Consider the following 21,334-nt stretch of genomic DNA (forward strand, 5'->3'; position numbering starts at 1 on the left):
CCATGATTGCTGGTGGAATACAGTCGCCTCTCACAAACACAAGCGGGTGTAAACAATGGATGGATGTTTTTTTCAAATGCTTGCTTGAAAAATGCTATTCGCTTCCAGCCGGCTCGTGTCTAATCGTCATGCATTTGTTCCCCCTGCAGTGTCTTCTATCTTCACTGTACCAAATGTCAAGCTGCAGGTAGAGAGCGGGGACAGCATACAGGTGTGCACACGGAAAAACAGCCACGGGAAGGCGTCGTCTGGCAGCAAGCACTGACCTGCGCCAGCATCCTGCACATGACTGCCTGACAGGTATGTGCTCATTAGCATGGACGCACACACACACACGCACACACATATAGAGGTTTACTTCAGCAAAACACACAAACGTAAACTTCAACATACAGAGGTAAACCTGTATTATGTACAGTGGCATACAAAAACTCAAAAAAAGTGTTTGTACAGATTGAAATACTGCTCATTCAGAGGGCAGCTGTGTTTAGATTTTATTATTTATTTTGAAGGTAAGTTTCTTGGTAAATGGCACAGCAGAACTGTAACAGTGAATAATATCAAGTCTTTAGTCCAGATGCATTGATCCGATATTAATATCTGCATCGTCCGGATATTGAAAGAAAATTCTAGATCAGATATCATGACAATATGCCTTATCCAAAAGAACAGATCTATTCTGTCTAATTCTATGCTTTGTGCTCTGAGTCACATCATGCTTTATGATTTGATTTGCGTTATATTTAGAATTCCTAATTGCACTTTCTGAACCTTTTGAAAGAAGGTTTTGTTTGAGTTTGTTTTTACAAGTCTGACCAAAGTAGTCAAGCTGTTTTTTTAGTCAGAATCACTTTCTTTATTATTTATTATTTGGCTGTTGTACTCCAGTGAGTGAGAATCCTAACCCTACTCCTAGTCCGGTTGTTAGTCATGTGACTCATGTGATGTGAAAAAAAGTGTTTCCAAATGCACTGATTTTGATACAGCCTTAAGAAAATTTCATCTTAACGCCAAAAGATTTTTTTGGACAATGTGAGTTTTTTGAAATCACCATGTTTCTGTTAAGCAAATTTCTTTTTGTCTTACCAATTATGGACAAATTATATAGTATGTGGAAACGGAGCTACTGTCATTTTGTCGGTTGTTTGTTCCTAGTATTAATTTTGCTCTTCATAGCTTTTTATTTATAGCGTTGATTGATTATGTGTAATTGATTCAAAAATTCAACTTGACATTTCAAAAAGAAATAAAGTGTAACCTCTGTTAAATCTGATGTGGTTTAAAGCAGACAGTGATGCTGGTGGGGCTCAGTCACTCCTCTGCTCCCCTCTGGGCCCCAGCAGGGTCATCAGATCTGTGCTCTCTGCACTGAAGCTGTAAGGGAAGGCAGTAAGGGATGGAGGTTTGGGTCTGATGGGAGAGCAGGGAGCTCCATTCTTTTCAGATGGATCTTTCATTCACAGCTTGGATAAAGAGCTGCTATTTGCATGTAATACGGGGCGTGGAGGCCAGGCATGCGGGGGATAATGGTCGGTCTAATAGCAGCACTGGGCGGAGGAGAAGATTATCTATATAATCACTGACAGGTGCAAAGCCACGTCAACTCTTCACTGCAGCTTCTGCAAAATATACCTCTATTCCACTGAGCATGCTTAAGTGTGTGATCCCTGATGTGGAGGGTAATGGAGTTTCTGTGTGTTTGTGTGAAAGGTGGAAGTCTCCCCACTGGGGAAGCCATGTCCTCTCAGCTGCTGCATTTCCATTGAAATCAGCATCTTTGTCCCGGCCTCATGCTAACGGGCCGGCAGGCCACAAGAGCCGCCGCCTAATCCCTCCGCTCTCATTTTCATCAACACACTGACAGATTACCCATTCTCACAGCTGTACCAGACCAATGCTCAAACAGAAATGTTACTCTTCTTCTGATTGTTGAGTTCTTATAATATGCTAAATTAACAATTTTACCTTAAACAAAGACTTAGAAATTGTTGAGCAATTGGTTTTAGATATTAAGTTAATATTAACTACAGCTTGTTAGATTTACAATTGTTCTCAATGTGGAGCATTTTTAAATTCCAAAGTTCATGTTTATTTTTGTTCAAGAACCATTTAAACTAACATGGCTGTGTCACCAGACATGCAGTTGAAAGATGGTTTCAAAATCCTCAGGCGAAAACTAATTTTTCCAAATGCACCTTTACTTACTAAAGGTGTGTTTAGAAGAGAAACAAATCTCTCTACCATTAACTTTAATTAAAGCTGAACAGAAGTCAGTTTTTAAAAAGAAGTTGAAAGTTTTCAGGACTAACGTTCTTAGAGCTTAAATGGTTAATTCTTGTATATTTTATGAATTTACTAACATTTTGTATGAACTAGACTTAATTTGTATCGCTATAGTATGCATATTAAATCTGTCATCTGTCATATATTCGAATGATTTTTAATGTGTTTTTTGATGGACCGCAGAAAGCACACATTACAAACCCAAAGAACAGTAATGATAACTCTTTATCCCACTGAATGAGCTGAACTGGTTTGGTTTAGAGTGAATTACGTCCAACTGCTGTGTGTTCGCAATAGTGCTTGGAAAGCTGTGTCTTTCTGAGCTTTGATATTAGGAGTATGTGTTGTATAAAAGGCAGCTGTCTGTTCCTGAAATTTCTCCGATAAAATCCCAAGTACTAGCAACAAGAAGACGGAGAAAATGGAGGCAGGGGTTTGTGGGAGCAGTGCAGGTTTTTTTATTTATTTTTTTTTTTTTTTGTTGTTGTTGCGGCACTGTTGTATTATTTATACGAGGTGATGGAGGCAAGCCGCTTCAGACGGAGCAAAGACGGCGAGAATCCCTCCACCCCTTTCTTTTGTGGGTCTTTTCCCAGTGGGCAGGCTTTGTGCTGGCTGGATGGCTGCCTTTGAGGAAACCCGGGCTTCTATTGAGCTGAGAGCGAGGGCTGGACCTGGCCGGTCCGCACCGAGACACGGCACTACTACAGCAGCACAATGTCTGTCACCACTGTGGCCAGAGAGGAGGAGAAAAGGGTGAAGGTGGTATGAAAGAGACTGGGGGGAGGAAGGCTAGTGGGAGTGTTTGATTTTGGCAGGGAGGGAAGAAAGAAAGAAGGTTTTTGTGGCTAAGAAAAAGACAAGCAGAAAGAGATAGGAGTGGACAGAAAAGACAGGCAGGACGGAGAGAAGGGAGGAAACGAAGAAAAGACAGGTCTCTTTACAGTGATTCTCTCCATTCTTTTATGTTTATTCATGATTCTACATTATTCACAAGATTAGCTGATGCAACGTGGCTTTCAGGGTACGCAACAGCTCCCGCCATCAGTCCACTCCATGACCACATGGCCAGGGACGACCGCCCTGTCACTGAGCCCCAGCACACTTCACCACAGAGGGCCTGGATGCAGCATTCACAGGCAGAACGCATGACAAAGCATGAAACCCGCTCAGACAGCCAGAGGTCTGCCAGCCCAAACAGCAGGCTAAGAGCTTTTATTTTGAAAGCAAATTAATTTGCCAATAAACCTCATTAAAGTTGCTAGAAAAAATGAATATTTGTGTCCAGTGATGGTTGCATTTCCATTACAAATGTGTCCAAAACTTTGCTAATGTTCTGCTAATGTTGAAAAAAACACAATTTTGCAATTGCAATTGATTCTACTGAATAAGAAATACATGAAACAGTGAATAGGTTTGTTTATGCAAGAAGTCATTAAAAGGGGAATATTATTTCCAGGCACGAGGTGCCATTTTATACCACCGTCAAATAACTGTTAACATAGGTTGTTGTAAAAATGCTATATATGTATCAACTACAAATTCAAATTACAAATTTGACTTTTTAATTAAACATTGAAATTGGTCTTCTGTCTCTTTAAAAAACTCATGCTCTTTCTGAATTTCTGCCTTCAGGAAGTTATCACAGCAAGACTCCTCTATTTTTACCACCATTACACTAAGAAGTAGCTCCTATGATGGAGGTCATCATAGGAGCTATGATGAGCTCCTATTATAGCTCCTTTGTTAGGAGCTATAATAACACCATATGTTCAGTTCCATATGGTGGTTGCTAATTGCTGTTGGCTAGTTTGAAGGAGCTGAGTGGTGGACTGATAGGGGAGGGCTGCTCTGTGGGACTGAAACTCCAAAGCTTAGAAACTGCAACTCTGAGGAGGAGCCCAAAGAGATGAGTCAGTTTCTGGACAAACACAACAAAACTGCAATTAATATGAATGTGTCTTTACTTCATATTAAATGAGGAGGGTTACTTTCTGTCACCCTCCTCTTATTTTGCAGCAGTTGTAACATCTTGTTATTGATCATGTGACTCGTGTAATGCAGAAAAAGTGCACTTTTGCAAAAGGCACTAATATCGATACAGCCCAAAAACAATCTCCTCCTAGCACAAAAACGTTTGAACAAAAAACATGTTTGTTTTTTTAATTGTTGTGTTGCCCTCAAACAAGTTTATTTTCCTAATTCTACTTTCCACTATTTTAAGGTCAGTGGAAACGCAACTACTGACAGTGAGCAAGGACAGGGTGCAATGCTAACGCCTTGACAGTCACACTCACGTTACATGAGAACCCCTCTGTCCTGATGACAGTTTTAATTAAACTGACTTCAGCATCTTATGTCAACAGTTTTTCTAGAAGCTATATTTAACAACTCCATTGGGATGTTTAAAATGAGTTTATGTGAAGCAGAACATTGAATGCAGTCTTCAAAGATGCATTCAAAGCATAATTCATGTGTGACTGATATTTCTGTTCACAAGGGTTCATAGAGTTGTAGAAATTCCAGACATTTCCTGACTTTGCTCTGGTGAGTTCTTACTCCTTTAAATTTATTTTAAAATGAAATGGCTGTTGGCTGGTACCTGGAAAATGGAAGAAGAAAGAAGTGAAGCAGGAAAAGCACACAGGGAATGAAGGAGAATATGCATGCAACGTTACTGAGAGCAAGTTCAAGACTTGTTTAGGACAACTGACTTTCCTTATCAAACAAAATTGCACATTTCCACACCTGCATTGCAGCTTGGGTTTACATTGGCTTGAAGACAATGTCCTGTGTGTGTGTGTGTGTTGTTTTAGTCTGGTCACCTGGCCACGCTTCAAACAGAGCAGCAGTCTTTGTACAGAGAGTCGGTGCAGTCAGCCATCACAGGTCGCTGTCGGGACACTCCGGCCCTGAAGCATCACTGTGTCGCTTTGAAGATAGCAGCTACAGGCGAAACGAGACCGTACTGTCCAGAATGTAGAGGAGACAGCTATTTCTCTCTCCACGTACTCATGCACACACACACACCCACAACAGCCCAAGGAATCCTCTCTGTGACGGTAGTGTTTTGGCAGGAAGGAAGATAAAAAGCAGGAAAGCTTCATTGCTTTGGAACCATTTCTCTTGAAACTAAAAGCACTATTTGTCCCCTGGTGTTTCTACACTGATGTCTGCCTACTAAAGCTGTCACTGCCCCGCACTTCCAAAGTCAACAAGACAGAAGCAGAATATACTTCAGCTCTGTAGTTAGAAGAAACAGATTTGTGCAGTCCACCAAACGACTTGTCAGGAAGTTTTTCGAGGTAGAGGACAAAGTGATTTAAAATATTTCCCTGCTGTGAGCCTAAGGGAGGAAAGTGGGAAGCAAAGGGGGGGTGTGGTTTAACTGAGGTGGGGGAGATAACCAGAGGCATTGCCTTGAGAAACTGAGAGCCTTCTGTAAAATCAGCTGGTTTTACTTTCCTGCTACCGCCTAGAAACACACTTACATTACCTGTCAGTAACCCATGCGTCCGTTTCATCCTGACTTCGACGGGAAACACTGCAAAGGCTTTGGATGTCAGCTACAACCCTATGCTGTGTGTATTCAAGCCCACCATGATTCTAGCCTGCAACCCAAACTAAGGCAGACAGAGAAACTGGAATGTTAAAGCTGTTGGACATTATTGGTTTGAATGAGACTTTGCAGTCCAAGAATCCACAGGCTGGCTTTAGTTTTGGTGGTAATCTGGTATGAACCGTGTTACAGCTCTTCTTCTCAGGAAGAAAACCCTTCTTCCTGTGAGGAAGAGTAGGTTGAGTGGACTGACCTTACACTGCCCATCTAAAGACTTTAACACCTTGACTTTTGTTCACCCATCCCCACCTACCAATATGTACAATGACACATCATTATTAGAGCTCAGCAATAAATCAATAACAATATATATTACAATAGACATGTGATCAATATCAATAGAAAATAGGTTCAATAAAATGTTTAATAATTTTGCTGAACATTCCGGAGGATGTTGGCAGAGGAAATGCTTTAGCTGCTCAACCTAAGCAATTAACTCACATGCTCCAGTTACCTAGCAACAACCTGTTGAGACACTTGCACGGCAGCAGTTTCAGGATTTGCCACTGTATGAATGACAGAAAATGAGTAAAACATCTGAGTAAATGAGTAAAACATCTGGAGTAAACAAGAAAAGTTACCAGTTTGACATTATTTCAGATATTTAACACAAAAACAAATCAATAATTATCTAAAACAACTGATATGAAATCCTTACATTGTGACATGTTCTCCATCCATATTGCCCACCTGGTAACATCAATAACTAGATTATTGAGCGCTGCAGACAGTGGAGAGAACTTATAGAATTTGCTGTTTGAAGTAATAGAAAACACTTTGTGGGACACGTCTACATCCTGGGGTGATGGAATAACGGAGCCTCTTCAGTGTGTCTGAAGTACCATGATGGAGTCATGACTGAGTGTCTGACCTCAAACTTGTGACTTTCAAATCGAGCTGCAGTGAAAACGAACCTCTCCTCTGCATGACGGAAACTGTCAGGACTCTCTCAACATCAGCTCTGACTCGCCGTTGCATCATCACAGAAAAATGGAGTCTATTTCAGACTCGGATTCTGCTTCATGCACATTATCTCTGGGTGGATTTTTCATAAGTTTGTTTTTTGATTCACAAAGCTCTTAGCAGAGCAGCAGATCAGGTAAATGTTGCTGTTGTTTTGCTGCAGGCAAAATATGGCTACAAGTTCTGATTACACAAATCATTCTTTTTACAGTAATTATGTCTGTTCAAGCCTAAAGCACATAAGATTAGCAGGGAAGCACTTAGAATAAATAAATCAAATCATTTCTGTGCGTTGCCTCTCTGCCGACGGCTTTGATTGACAGGTCAGAGAAGCGCATGTGATGAATACACTCCATCACAGTCAGAGGGGATGCAGAGCACTAACAGTCTTTCTCCCAGTAGCTCCTCTGATACTGATGCAAGAGCAAGAGAGAAATATTTGACATCCAGCTACATCCTGACATAAACCATACACACCAGCACATGTATTTGATATCTCTGCATGTAGAAAGTGATGCTTATGTATAGCTATCCATAGGCATATACTGTAGTTTTAGGCACCCAGTTGAAACCAGAAGATTACATTCACAGAATAAAAAGATACATAAACCTTTTTTTTTTTTTCTTGCCGTCTGGAGTTAAATCAATCCGAACATTTCTTTTTTTATTATTTTTTTAGTCAGTTGAAATCAGTAACTGACTAAAATCAAACAAACGTCTGATTGGCCAGGTGTCGAACATCGAGTTCCACACCTGGAACTCACTGTTTACTTGTTTGACATGATGAGAAATGACACAATAATGAGAGAAAGAAAACATCTGTTATTTATTCATTAATGTATATTCAAAATCAGAAGTTTACATGCAGAATGATTATTGCATGCAATGAGGGAAAACCCAGATGTAATAAAAACACTACATGTAAATTGCGATGGCATGTTCAAAACTGCAGCATTTCAGCACATTTTCACAGCTAGCAGTGGCTAATATATCAATTTCTGCCCAAAGCATTCTGAACTCACAGAGTTCTGATTAATATGGGTTTCCAACCCTCCAGGACCAGAACATGTTACTTCTGGAATCTTAAAGAAGCTCTTCCTCTACTTGAACAGGCATTTGAACCTTAGCAGGAGGCTTTAAGGGTTGGGCAATCCCAGTCCTCGAGAGCCAGTGTCCTGCAACTTTTAGATGTGTACCTGGTCCAGCACACTTCAATCAAATAGCTGAATCACCTCCTAAATGCAGTTAGATTCTCCAGAGTCCTGCCAATGACCTCATTGTTTGACTCAGATGTGTTGGAGAACTTTTCCAAAGACAAGACTTTTCCTCAGCCTGACGTTCAACCCTCAGTCACAGCCAGTGGCATCAAGGCTAAGAACAAGAATCCCTGTCTACTTTGAAAAAAATCTGTGGTTCACTCTTGAAAAGAGAGGCTACATTCCCAGGTTTTTTATTCAACCTGTATGCAACACAGCACAGCCATGACAATCAAGTCAGGCAGAGAGAAAAGCCTCTAAAACGGTCAGTTAATGATCTGACAAAGTTGGAGTGTGAACTTAGGTTTTCTAGAAATGTAGAAGTCCCATCTCTTTGTTCCTCAATCTCTCACATCTTGCTATCCTTTCCGTTTCTTTCTTCTACCATATGGCTTCTCCTAATGAGCGCTGCTCACGTCCCGCCTTCCTTTTTTGCTTCTCCAAGGAGAAAAGAAAAGCCGTTCCTTCCTATGTGATGCGTCCAACAGCTCCTCTAACAGCAGCAGCCCAGCAGAGTGTCAAATGAAGCATGCTAATAAGACTGACATTGTCACTGTGCCACAGGCAACATGGGGAAATCATCAGTAGTTTATTTTTTTTATTATTTGTGGCTTCATTTTGTCCATCACTGTGACCACCTCCAGATTTTTCTGAACTGAAAGATTATATTATGTTGAGAAACTTTAGTTGATGTTTGTTTCCTAGTGACTGCAGTGATGGAGCATGGCAGTTTGATGGAAGCCACGTGACTGTCAGTGTTTCACTTATTAATCTTGTCTTCTAAAAGTTGAATTATAGTACGTAGAATCAATCTTACTGTCCAAATCAAGGAAAGTTTCTTCAATGATTCAGGCTAAAAGTTCAAAACAGCAAAAAATAAAACTTTCAGGGCTGCAGCTCTGATTTTGGAAATGATTCACTTTAAAGTAGGGTTCGACTTTTTTCTTCTGAATTTAAAACTTGATTATCTGTTCAGACATCTGAAAACAATATTACAAATTAGTCCATTCCCCCTGAAAGTTACCATGCAAATCAGACACATGCAGTCTGGAATAAAGATGTATCCTAATTAACACAAATACCTTTTCATTCCAATGATCCAATGATTCTTGCATTTCTATTTTTTGTCCTGACATATTTGACCTTTTCGCATGAACTTCATGAATGTGACTCTTGCCTCTGTTGTTCAACATCTCATAGTCGTGTGTATCTTCCCATCCAAGTCAGGAAGTGGCGGTTGGACAGCAGAGCTTTTGTCCAGTGAACATTTAGCTGCTGAAGTAGTCTGAATAAACTGAGGGGCTTTTGTGTGGGCTGGAGGTGTTGGTGTGTGTTTTCAGGCAGCGCTCAGGCTTCAAGGACCAGAAGACCAAAGACATGCTCTATTTTATTTTATTTTTTTATCTTTGACTATGAATGAGAACATTTTAATTAAATTTTTATTCAATTCACTTACAATATGCCAGTTCATAACTAATTACATAAACAGATACACAGTCAATTTGATTCTAGTTATCAAACAATTCAGTCAAGTTCATTTTTTTTATTGAAATTGGTCAATGCTTTTGGCAACATAACTGCACAGGGTAACACTTTATTTGACGGGGTGTGAATAAGACTGACATGACACTGTCATAAACATGACATAACACCTGGCATGAACATGAGTAAGTCTTCATGAATATTTATGACTGTTGTCATAAAGTGTCATTTGGTAAATCATGACACTTTTAATACAAAGCTCACATAATTCAAAATGTCTGTTTTGACAACTTGACATCAACCAAGAATCCTCATATGTCATTAATATGTTATAATATCAGTCATAATAATGTTATTAGGTGTAATCATACTGTCAAAATCTTTGAAATAAAGTGGAACAAGTAGGACCAACACTAAAGATTTCATTAAGCTTTATTACACTGTCAAATAATTTAATAACAGAGTCATTAATAATTCTTCTTACATCAAGTAGAACAAGTAGCACCAGTTATGGAGGTGTCAATAATATTATCTCTTACCTCAAGTAAAGTGAAACAAGTATCAACAGTTATGAAAATGTCATTAATTGGGGCCTGCCCATAGCAATGCATAAGGAGAGCAGTGACTGACTTGCGAAGCAAGTCAGTCACTGCCTCCATGCATTGCATGGCAGGCACCTATTGTTCTACACCCAATAGAATGTTTCTTTAATACGTATTATTTATTATTCTTCCGTTACCGTTAATGCGGCTCGCGCTCATAGCCCACCCACAAAAGTGGTATCAAAAGCGTGCCTGGCTCGTTCCGGGAGGAGCTATTACTTTTGGTGGGCTTTGGAGTTACCATGGCGACGTAAAAAGCAAAAAACGACCCCAAAATCACTAACGAGCTCACCAGGTGCATCTCTCGTCGTCAAGGGGACGAGGCAACCAGTAAATCCTGAAAATACCCTATTTTTGAGGATTTTCTGTGTCGTCATAACTTTATGTAGAAACGCCATTCAAACTTCATTTTGTAGATACGTCCGTGATCTCTTTTAAAGTGAAGACAGCACGTCAATATGTATTATGGTTTGTCCACAACTTCTTTCTAAGCGACCCAAAGTTTTTGATTTTGGAAAAATCAGAGTGTGAAGGTCAGCCTCCGCTAGAGTGAGAGTCAGAGCGACATTTTGACCCCAAATCATTTTTTAACTCGCCTCACGCTCACAAATATTGCATGATTGGTATCAAACTTGGTCATGACATTGATACGCTGCCTGCTCCGGGTCAAATGTTTTCAAAAATTATCTAGCGCTTACAGTTTTCTCTCCAGGTGCTTCAGAGCAAAGTCATGCGCCAGGGTAGCAGACAGATCTCACTGATTCACTTCCATGTATTTCTGATAAATTTCAGACCTTGGCACACACTTTTTTTATCTCATCGCTGTTAATACTGTGAGTGAGGTAGAGATATGGATGGCGGACTATGTGAGACGACAAATAGCCCTCTCATATGCTTCAAACGGTTTTCGAATATGTATTACGGTTCCTAACGGGAAACAGTTTTTGCAATGCTTTTTTTAGTCAAACTGGCTGGCTCAAACAGAGAATTGTCTCCCCCTGGATGTCTCACTCACAGCTGGCAGAGAGGATTATTTACCATGGCAACGGAACCCAGAGCAGGGAGATTTGCTGAGGACTACAAATACGCATCACTGTAGTTCGAACTACTAGTTCAGTTAAAACAGAGGAGGACTGAGCTGGCCTTTAAAAAACTTGCTGCTATGGGCTGTATATAACTAATTTAACCCTGTCACTGTTACACATGGGATGAGTTTGGCCCTTTGAAATGAAGCTTACTGAAAATTTCAAAATAAAAGCCCTTGAAAATTTTTACATCAGGTCATTGCTTTTTTGAGCGTTATATGACTGATTTAATCCAATGACTGTTACACATGGGATGACTTTGACCCTTTCAAATGAAGCTTAACAAAAATTTCAAAATAAAAGCCTTGGGAATTTTTACATCATGTAATTGCTCTTTTTGGCTTTATGTGACTGGTTTATCCAAAGCACTCTTACACATTGGATTAGTGTGGGCATTTAATATGAAGCTTACTGCAAATTTCAAAATAAAAGCCTCAAAATGCCCCTCTGGACAGTGCACCACCGGAGGCGGTGCAGTGATATCATTCTGCATTATCTGTTTATCCCAGGTTAGGGAACTGCCTTGCACAGCAAGGCAGTTCATTAGCATTAGCCTTTTAGCTTAAATAAGCTATTTTCTATTTTTCAGACTTATTAGCCATGTTTAGTATACTGAAGGAATTAAGTAAATTACAGAGAACATTCTAATAATATCCCACATGCTACTGAGAGCATTCACGCTAACATTAGCATATTTGCTCATTTTAGCTAATACACTTACTTTATCATACTGAATGGTGCATGTCCAGTTTACTTAACATTATTGTGATTCTATTGATTGTATTGATTACATTGCAGCTTTCTTTAGCATTGATGCAAATTGTTAGCATCAGAACGCTGGGTCCAAACCGACGGGCACACTTTGGCAGGCCCCAGTTAAATTTCTTCAGGAATTTTCTAGTATATTTTATTCTTCCGTTACCGTTAATGCGGCTCGTACCGCTGCGAGCCCACCCATAAAAGTGGTATCAAAACGTGCGGCTCGAACCCGGCATTGGAGCTATTACTTTTGGTGGGATTTGGAGTTACCATGGCGACGTAAAAAGCAAAAAACGACCCCAAAATCACTAACGAGCTCACCAGCTGCATCTCTCGTCGTCAAGGGGATGAGGCAACCAGTAAATCCTGAAAATACCCTATTTTTGAGGATTTTCTGTGTCGTCATAACTTTATGTAGAAACGCCATTCAAACTTCATTTTGTAGATACGTCCGTGATCTCTTTTAAAGTGAAGACAGCACGTCAATATGTATTATGGTTTGTCCACAACTTCTTTCTAAGCGACCCAAAGTTTTTGATTTTTGGAAAAATCAGAGTGTGAAGGCCGCTCCGCTAGAGTGAGAGTCAGAGCGACATTTTGACCCCAAATCATTTTTTAACTCGCCCTCACGCTCACAAATATTGCATGATTGGTATCAAACTTGGTCATGACATTGATACGCGTGCCTGCTCCGGTCAAATGTTTTCAAAAATTATCTAGCGCTTACAGTTTTCTCTCCAGGTGCTTCAGAGCAAAGTCATGCGCCAGGGTAGCAGACAGATCTCACTGATTCACTTCCATGTATTTCTGAAAAATTTCAGACCTTGGCACACACTTTTTTTATCTCATCGCTGTTAATACTGTGAGTGAGGTAGAGATATGAATGGCGGGACTATGTGAGACGACAAATAGCCCTCTCATATGCTTCAAACGGTTTTCGAATATGTATTACGGTTCCCGAACGGGAAACAGTTGTTTGCAATGCTTTTTTTAGTCAAACTGGCTGGCTCAAACAGAGAATTGTCTCCCCCTGGATGTCTCACTCACAGCTGGCAGAGAGGATTATTTACCATGGCAACGGAACCCAGAGCAGGGAGAGCTGCTAAAGACTACAAATACGCATCACTGTAGTTCTAACTAGTAGTTCAGTTAAAACAGAGGAGGACTGAGCTGGCCTTTAGAACAACTTGCTGCTAAGGGCTGTATATAACTCATTTAACCCAGTCACTGTTACACATGGGATGAGTCTAGCCCTTTGAAATGAAGCTTACTGAAAATTTCAAAATAAAAGCCCTTGAAAATTTTTACATCAGGTCATTGCTTTTTTGAGCGTTATATGACTGATTTAATCCAATGACTGTTACACATGGGATGACTTTGACCCTTTCAAATGAAGCTTAACAAAAATTTCAAAATAAAAGCCTTGGGAATTTTTACATCATGTAATTGCTCTTTTTGGCTTTATGTGACTGGTTTATCCAAAGCACTCTTACGCATTGGATTAGTGTGGGCATTTAATATGAAGCTTACTGCAAATTTCAAAATAAAAGCCTCAAAATGCCCCTCTGGACAGTGCACTGCCGGAGGCGGTGCAGTGATATCATTCTGCATTATCTGTTTATCCCAGGTTAGGGAACTGCGCAGCAAGGCAGTTCATTAGCATTAGCCTTTTAGCTTAAATAAGCTATTTTCTATTTTTCAGACTTATTAGCCATGTTTAGTATACTTAATGGAGTAAGTAAATGACAGTAAACATTCTAATGATACCCCACATGCTACTGAAAGTATTTATGCTTACATTAGCATATTTGCTCATTTTAGCTAATACACTTACTTTATCATACTGAATATTGCATGTCCAGCTTACTTAACATTCTTGTGATTCTCCACATGCTATTGATTACATTGCAGCTTTCTTTAGCATCGATGCTAACTCTTAGCATCAGAATGCTGGGCCCAAACCGACGGGCACACTTTGGCAGGCCCCAGTTAAATTTCTTCAGGAATTTTCTAGTTATCATTACAATGTCATTAATGTTAAGTCTTACGTCAAGTTAAGTGGAAAACACTGGACTACTTATAACTACCATAATAGCTGTAGAACAAAACCTTTGTACATTGGAATAAAACAAAGGATTACTTGTTCTTCAAACAGAGGGTTTAACTTCTGGTCAGTATAATGCAACTCTGAAATATTGATTAAAAAACTAAAACAGAATTACTTATTTATTAACTTAAGAAAATAGGTTATTTCAACAGTCCTAACATTTTTTGCTATGTCAGCCATCTCCTTGTTAATGAGACACATACCTCATACATATTAGGTGTCAAACCTGGACTTCTTTTTAAACAGAAGATGGAAGATCTTCTTCACCAGCACACTGCACACCTGTTCATGCACTGCTGCCTCTCTGGTGGAGATGGTGTATTCCACTACTTTAAACAGCCTTAAATAATGTTTGAAATCCAAAGTTCATAAGTGCTTTGTAGACATCTTGCTGTAAAAAATCTGATCAATTAGATCAATTAGAAATTTAAGACTAAACAAAATGACAGAGCTATATAAATATTACCAGATAAAGCTACATAATTTTTAAAGTTAGTCAGTAATACTTTTATAACAAATTTATGACAGATCACGATTTCTTGGCTAATGTCAAGTTGTCATAACGAAGACAATTTTGTCAATGTTAATGTCAAGTTAATGTTAATGTTGTCTAGGTTACCAAAGACATTTTGAATAATGTCAACTTTGTATTAAAAATTTTATTATTTACCGAATGACACTTTATGACAACAGTTATACATATTCATGTTCTTACTTACTCATGTTCATGACAGATGTTATGTCATGTTTTTTATAGTATCATGTCAGTCTTATTCACACCCTGTCAAATAAAGTGTTACTGAAAAGAGATACCACAGGATAACATTAGCCCCTTTAGGTAACTACAAGCTTAACCAAATAGGAACATTTTAAAACTAGCCTGATAAGTCAGCAGGGTGTCTGTCTAAACCTGGGAGCTGATTCAACAGCAGAGGATCTGCCTCATGTTCTACTGTAGGAACCTCTAGGAACCAACAGTAAACCTGCAGTCTGAGAACAAAGTGTTCTGTTAGGAATATATGGACCAATCAGAGTTCTGATGTGTCATGGAGCTTATTATTAAGTTATTAAGGGCTTTATTTGTGAGAAGGAGAATCTTAAATTCTGTTCTGAATTTGACAGGGAACCAATTGAGGGAAGTTAAAACAGGAATATGTAGAACTGATAGAATTAGGAATAGTGGATTCATGGTTAGTATAGTAACTGGATTGTTTTTTGGGGGAGTAATCTGTTGGTCAGATAAGATTTAAACCAGCCTGGAGCTTTTCCATTGATACCTTTATGTTCAAGTCATCGTAAGTGAATATTTAATAGCAACTGTGTGAAAGCAGCACTGAGATGTAGTTAAACCTGAACAGACATCAGTCCATTATCTGAAGCCAAGAGAATATCATTAGTAACGTTCAGTAATAATGTTTCAGTGCTGTGACTGAAACCCTTCTAATAGATCGTTAGTTCAGATGCTCCCACATTCTATTTGCAAATATATTCTCAAGGATTTTATTTACAACAAGAAGATCTGGAATTGACTAACACTCTTTCATGTAGAGAAGGTTTATTAAAGGGTTCATCATGCTAAAGCATACAAATAAGAAAACGTTCAACACACTGCTTTACATTTTTTTGCAAAAAATTCTAGCTTCAAACAGAAGAAGCAACCAGAGTCAAAATAAGTCTCTGCCACATCACAAAATGGAGACGTGCACCAGATGAACCCACAGAGCTCTGAGTTCTGCAGCATGGCCTCGGTTCAGGGTGTTATGAGGACACAGCCAACCTGGGAAAGATTTACTAGAAGGAGCTGGTAGTTGGCAGGTAGTTTCTTCAGCTACCTGCCAAGTTCCAAGAAAAACAGCAGGAGAGTGTTCCTGACATGATAAAGAAAAAGAAAATGTGCAACTGGATCATAGAAAGCAGGGCTGCACAATGTACCACCAGTAAATCATTATTGCAATATTCGTATCACAAACAACTGTTTGAAGTGCAATCATTTTTGACTAATATATGACAATGTTTTGAACATTTTTCATGCTAATCTGATATTTAGCTATTTGGACGGAATTTTACAGCAGCAGATGCTCACAGCAGACATAACTAACGTTGCCCAAAATGCTAAAGGTCACAGGGTGTAGGAAAAACAGATGATGCAAAGAGGAAACAGGATATTATCTATTATCCTGGATGATTACATCATCCAGATAATGGGGATAATATTATCGCCACTGCAAGATTTTCTAAAATCATGAATCCCTAGTAGAAAGCTGACCCTCTATTTATTTTGAAGGACTCTAGATTAGGGTTGAGACACAAGAGCTGATCAGATACTACTCCTGCCATCGCAGAGCAGGGACATGAGGCCACAGTTCACTCAAGATCACCAGAACTGGACAAATAACCAACTGGAAAATTCTTTCCAGCATTTAGACGGTTGGGTCAGAATTTGGTGTAAAGGCATGGTAAATATTTTCTAAGGTCCCCAGAATGCCACAGACTACAGCACAATGATGCATAATGTCATAATGCTCACACATTCTAAAGCTATCTTGTTGAACATTACAATGAGTTCACTTCTCTCCACTGGCCTCCTCAGTCACCAGATTTCAGTCCAGCTGGGCATCTTTGGGCTGTTGTGGAACAGAAGATCTGCATCATGGATGATCAACTGTGTAATGCTAGCAGGTTAGAATCTTTCAGGGATGTTTCTGACAGCTTGTTGAATGCTATGACTGTTCAGTTCTAATGGATGATCTCAGGTTCAGGAGAAATAATTGCAGGTTTAGTCAATATGAGCAAAATCACGTACCTCACACTGGCTGCTGGCTCCAAGCACACGTCTTGTGACCGTGGCTCGGCACCACATCTATTATCCAAGAGTTCATCAGCTAGCTGAGGCAGGAAGTCAGCAGGAGACTGACTCAATTTGATTTGGACACGACTCGCAAATTATTCTCCCGCAGTGGCATGTGCATGCTAACAGCACACTGCAGGCCTGTATGAGAGTGAGTGGTCTGCAAACACAGGGCCCAGTGTACGTGAGCACACACTGCAGGGGGAGAGGGGCAGAACAGGCTGAAAGTCATCACATGAAAGGCAGGAGTGTTACAGGAGAGCACTGGAGTTTAGAGCGATTGAAGGGAAATATTATGATTATTAATACACTTTTGAAGTTGTATTCAGTAGACGTGCCCCTGCAGTGAGATAAGTGTACTTACACTGCCAGCAGGAAAGATTGGCCTTCCCCCTCTGACAACTAGGTGAATACTTAACGCAAGATCTGTAAACGGGCTTTTTCAATAAGACACTGTGGTCCTGGAAGCTCAGCAGTTATGTGAGAAACATTGATACTTCTTCCTTGTGTTGCTTTGTTTATTTATTTGCATTAATTTGTACTCCTTTACCTTTTGATCAGTGTTCCCCTACCCTGGTCCTTGTGGCAACACTGGCCTGCATGTTTTAGCTGTTTTCTTGCTTCAGTCCAGGTGATTTCAATTGACTGGTGTTTCCTGAACTACAATCAGCTGAGTCAGGTGTGGTAAAGCAGGGAGACAATTTGCCACAAGGACCAGAGCTGAGAAACACTGCTTTAGATCGTTTTAGGTTTGTTCCACACATGGCAGACAGCGGAGCTGTTCATGTGCATTTATATTCGAAGAAGTATCAGTAGAAGTTGTTATTTGCACAGAGTACGGCTCACCTCAGTTCTTCTCTGAAACTAAACAAAAACACCAAACAGACCATCATGTGGCTCAGCGGTAGAGCAGGCGCACTATATGCAAAGACTACTGTCATTGATGCAGCGGTCTCGAGTTTGATTCCCTTCCCCAAATCGGGACTTCTCTCTCTTCCCGACTTGTTGTTGAGCTGCTAATGAACACAAGCCGCCAGCAGCCATCTTGGCTATGACTGGATGTCTTAGTGAACTTTCAGAGATCAAAAGATCTTTAAGAATGTTGGGGATAATATATGTCATGTTATAATCTCATTCTCCCCTCCTGCCTTCCTCATTCAGTTTCTTCAGACTTGCAGCAGCAGCAATTAGCAAACACCTGCTGACAACTACTTCTCAGTCGAATGCTGAGAATTGTGGTTACTGGCTATGATATGTGCTGAAGATGGAGTGTCTGTAACGGCAGGAACTTTTTAAAGAGACAGAGCCCCAATTTCCAGGCATCAGCGATGGTACAAAATCAAATTTAATAGAAGTTGTTTGAAATATATACAGCATTTTGACAACAAATAAAGATACTCTGTATGAGATTGTACTATGCAAATTGACTATGTTCCTGGAAAATACATAACCTCTCCTTTAAGAAATTTATGTCCTATCACTTTACTAAAGATAAATTTTTTTTGGTACCATAAAAATCCTCCTTGTATTGGCAACAGCCATCCTCCCAGCAACGAGGATCTGCTGAGGAAAGATCCAGCTGCCGTGGTCAGCAGGTTAAGCAGTGGATGGAGATGGTAATGGTGTGAAAAGAGAGAACAGTTTAGCCTGGCAACATTCTATCAATTTACTGAGCCAAACGAGCAAAAACATGAGGAAAATAAACAAAAGCCAAAAGTGAAGAATAGACACAAATAAACTGACATTTTATGAGGTTAAAATCATACCAGCTGGTGGAGGTAATGCACCAACTTGTTTGCCAAACTATAAAATACTTATGAGCCTGATGTGGAGTAAAAATGGGATTTTTACACATTAATTAGTTTTTCTCCCTGGCATTGCCTTTCATTCCTTTTCACCCACAGAGGAAATCCAGTCCAACAACCAGTAATCTCACCTAGTGCACTAACATGGCAGGAGGTGTTGGGGGGCCATGCAGGTTTGACTCTGCAGCACAGTCTTCTTCAGACCTGAGCTCTGACTGGCTGGCTCTAACGCAAGATTACATTCAAGCTCTGGTCCGGCTCCAAACCCTGGACTTAGTTCAGTTGAAGTGTACTCTGGAGTAGTTAGAATGCATATGTAAATGCCAAGCAGACCGGAGACTGCTCTAAAGTAAGGAAGCAGACTTCAGTGCCGGGCATTGTGGGTAAATACAGCCAAATTAAATGAGAGTCTTAGTGCTAGTTGGAAAAATGGTTTATGGTCTTTTGTCTAAGATAAAAGAGAAATTCTATAGCCACTTTGTGAAGAAGGAAATTGCGCACAGCGTTCATTTGTCCATTTGACACACTACAGTGTGAAAGTGAACCAAAGTAGCTGAAAATGTAACAATTGTTACAATTTTGGTCCCCAATCAAGTCGGGTCTACTAGATTATCGGGGGAGAAAACACCTGTAGTGCCAGTTCAAATCCAAGCCAATCCCTGACCCTCTTAGTGCACATACACTGGTATTACATGCCAGGGATGCGTTGAGTAAAATGGGACTGTATGTACAAAACAACCAATATTTTATAGGGGGTTGTAGCTTCTTTTTTCCTTGATTTGATTTTTAGAAGAGTTTAGTAGATTATGTTATTGTTTTAATGTTATTTGTTGTGATGTATGTAACAGGTCTCTCTTGTAAAAGAGAGACTCAAGAGATTTTCCAGTATAAATAAAGGATTTTATATATATATATATATATATATATATATATATATATATATACATATATATATATATATATATATATATATATATATGATATCTTGGGATTTTGGACATATCTGGAGGGTCTGATCAGACCATACAGCTTAATGGTAAAAACGAGAGCCTCATCAGGTCTTATGTGATTCTAATCAGGTCTGCAGACACACTGCAGCTTTGTTCTGTATGGGCCTCCTGCTCGCCTGTCACAGAGAAGACTCTGAGGCCAGAGGTTTCCCTGGCAGAGCCGATCTCCGCCTGATCCCCTCAGGGCTAAATACAAGCCAGCACCTCCCCACAGCCCTCTCTGTGTCTTCCCATGCCCTGGCCAGTCTGTCCTGTAATGGGTTCACTCTCCCATGCAATCCTTTCACTCGTCATTGCTCTGAGTATCTCTTTTGCTGCCTTTTTCTCCCCCCTGCCCCTCACCCTTCCTCCCAGCCTCCTCGTCTCTGTTCCTTCATGAGTGTGTCCACGACTATAGACTAAGGTAGATGGATGGATGAAGGTTGGGGGTGGAGTTAGTTGGTGTTTATCGTCTGATCTGATGAGGCCCATGGGGAACACATTATGCTGGACTTTGTCTCAGTGATCTCAGCTCTTCCTGCTTCTCTCTTTTGAACAGCAGAAAAGGTTCCTACTCACTTCTGACATCACAAAACCCAAACCTGCAGCACAAATAAGCACATCACTTTCTCCCAGTTGGCAAAACTATAAAACATTTTGTTACGCATTATGTTGCAGCACAGAGAGCAGAGGCTTTTTTCTGCACCATTCTTCTGCCTTAATGTATGCATGTGACTGGTTAGGCTGGTTGAACACAGAGTGGTGAGCAACAGAAAAGAGACGGAGGATTGCGCGGAAGCTGTTGCATTATTCATCGTGTTGGATAAGGTTTAATTAAAAGTGCTGCTCGGCATTGTGAGGCGAATGAATGTGTGTTTTGCCTCGCCTGTCGCTGCCTCATTCACGTTCGCCATGCTCGACTTATCAAAGCCGGGCCTTCGCCCCTCCCCTTTTGCTGGCATATGTTAGCATAATTCCGGAGCTGAGAACTTTGGCGTTACGGGGAGAGACAGACCTTCATTGAGGCAATGCTGGAACTCACTGGGATTCTGTAAAGAATTCCAACAGATAAAAGATCCCACAAGGTGTTTATGTTGCTCCTGTGTGTCTGTACAGCACATTATACTGGAAGCGAGTGGAGGAACTTCAGAGTTTCTTTGCATTTTCTTCCCTCAACAAACCTGTCAAAGAACATTTAAAGTGGAGAAATTTTATCAGATCTCTCTGACTCTTGATTCCACACGTTCATCTCAGCGTTCCATGTAGCTTTATAATGTTTTGTTCAGCCTTTGTTATTGTTTGCAACTACCAAACACACTCAGACCTGCATGCAATTTAGGGAGACCAGTATGTGTAAAGTTATTGAACTGTTGAAGAAAACCAGAGTCCGCTGATAGAACCCATTCAATAACAGGGAAGACATGCAAATTCATTCAGAAGAGGAATCCTGTAAGCATTTAGACCTAGAACCCTGTAGAGCCGGTGCTGCCCTGCATTCAGCCGAAGGTCAACTTCCCAATCTATAAATCTGACTCA

At 40.2% G+C, this 21,334-nt stretch overlaps 1 protein-coding gene across 3 annotated transcripts in view; it reads left to right on the forward strand.

The window, feature by feature from the left end:
• cdk14 (cyclin-dependent kinase 14) overlaps window positions 1-21,334 on the forward strand; it is a 162,054-nt gene that overhangs the window by 119,435 nt on the left and 21,285 nt on the right. For all 3 annotated transcript variants that reach the window (XM_044117727.1, XM_044117728.1, XM_044117730.1), the window contains one exon: window positions 150-300. In XM_044117727.1, the coding sequence (XP_043973662.1) occupies window positions 150-265 (116 nt within the window). In that variant the 3' untranslated portion in view covers window positions 266-300. The remainder of the gene's footprint in view (window positions 1-149; window positions 301-21,334) is intronic.

The sequence above is a fragment of the Gambusia affinis genome, linkage group LG05 (assembly GCF_019740435.1).
Source record: "Gambusia affinis linkage group LG05, SWU_Gaff_1.0, whole genome shotgun sequence".
In the NCBI taxonomy this organism is placed as follows: domain Eukaryota; kingdom Metazoa; phylum Chordata; class Actinopteri; order Cyprinodontiformes; family Poeciliidae; genus Gambusia; species Gambusia affinis.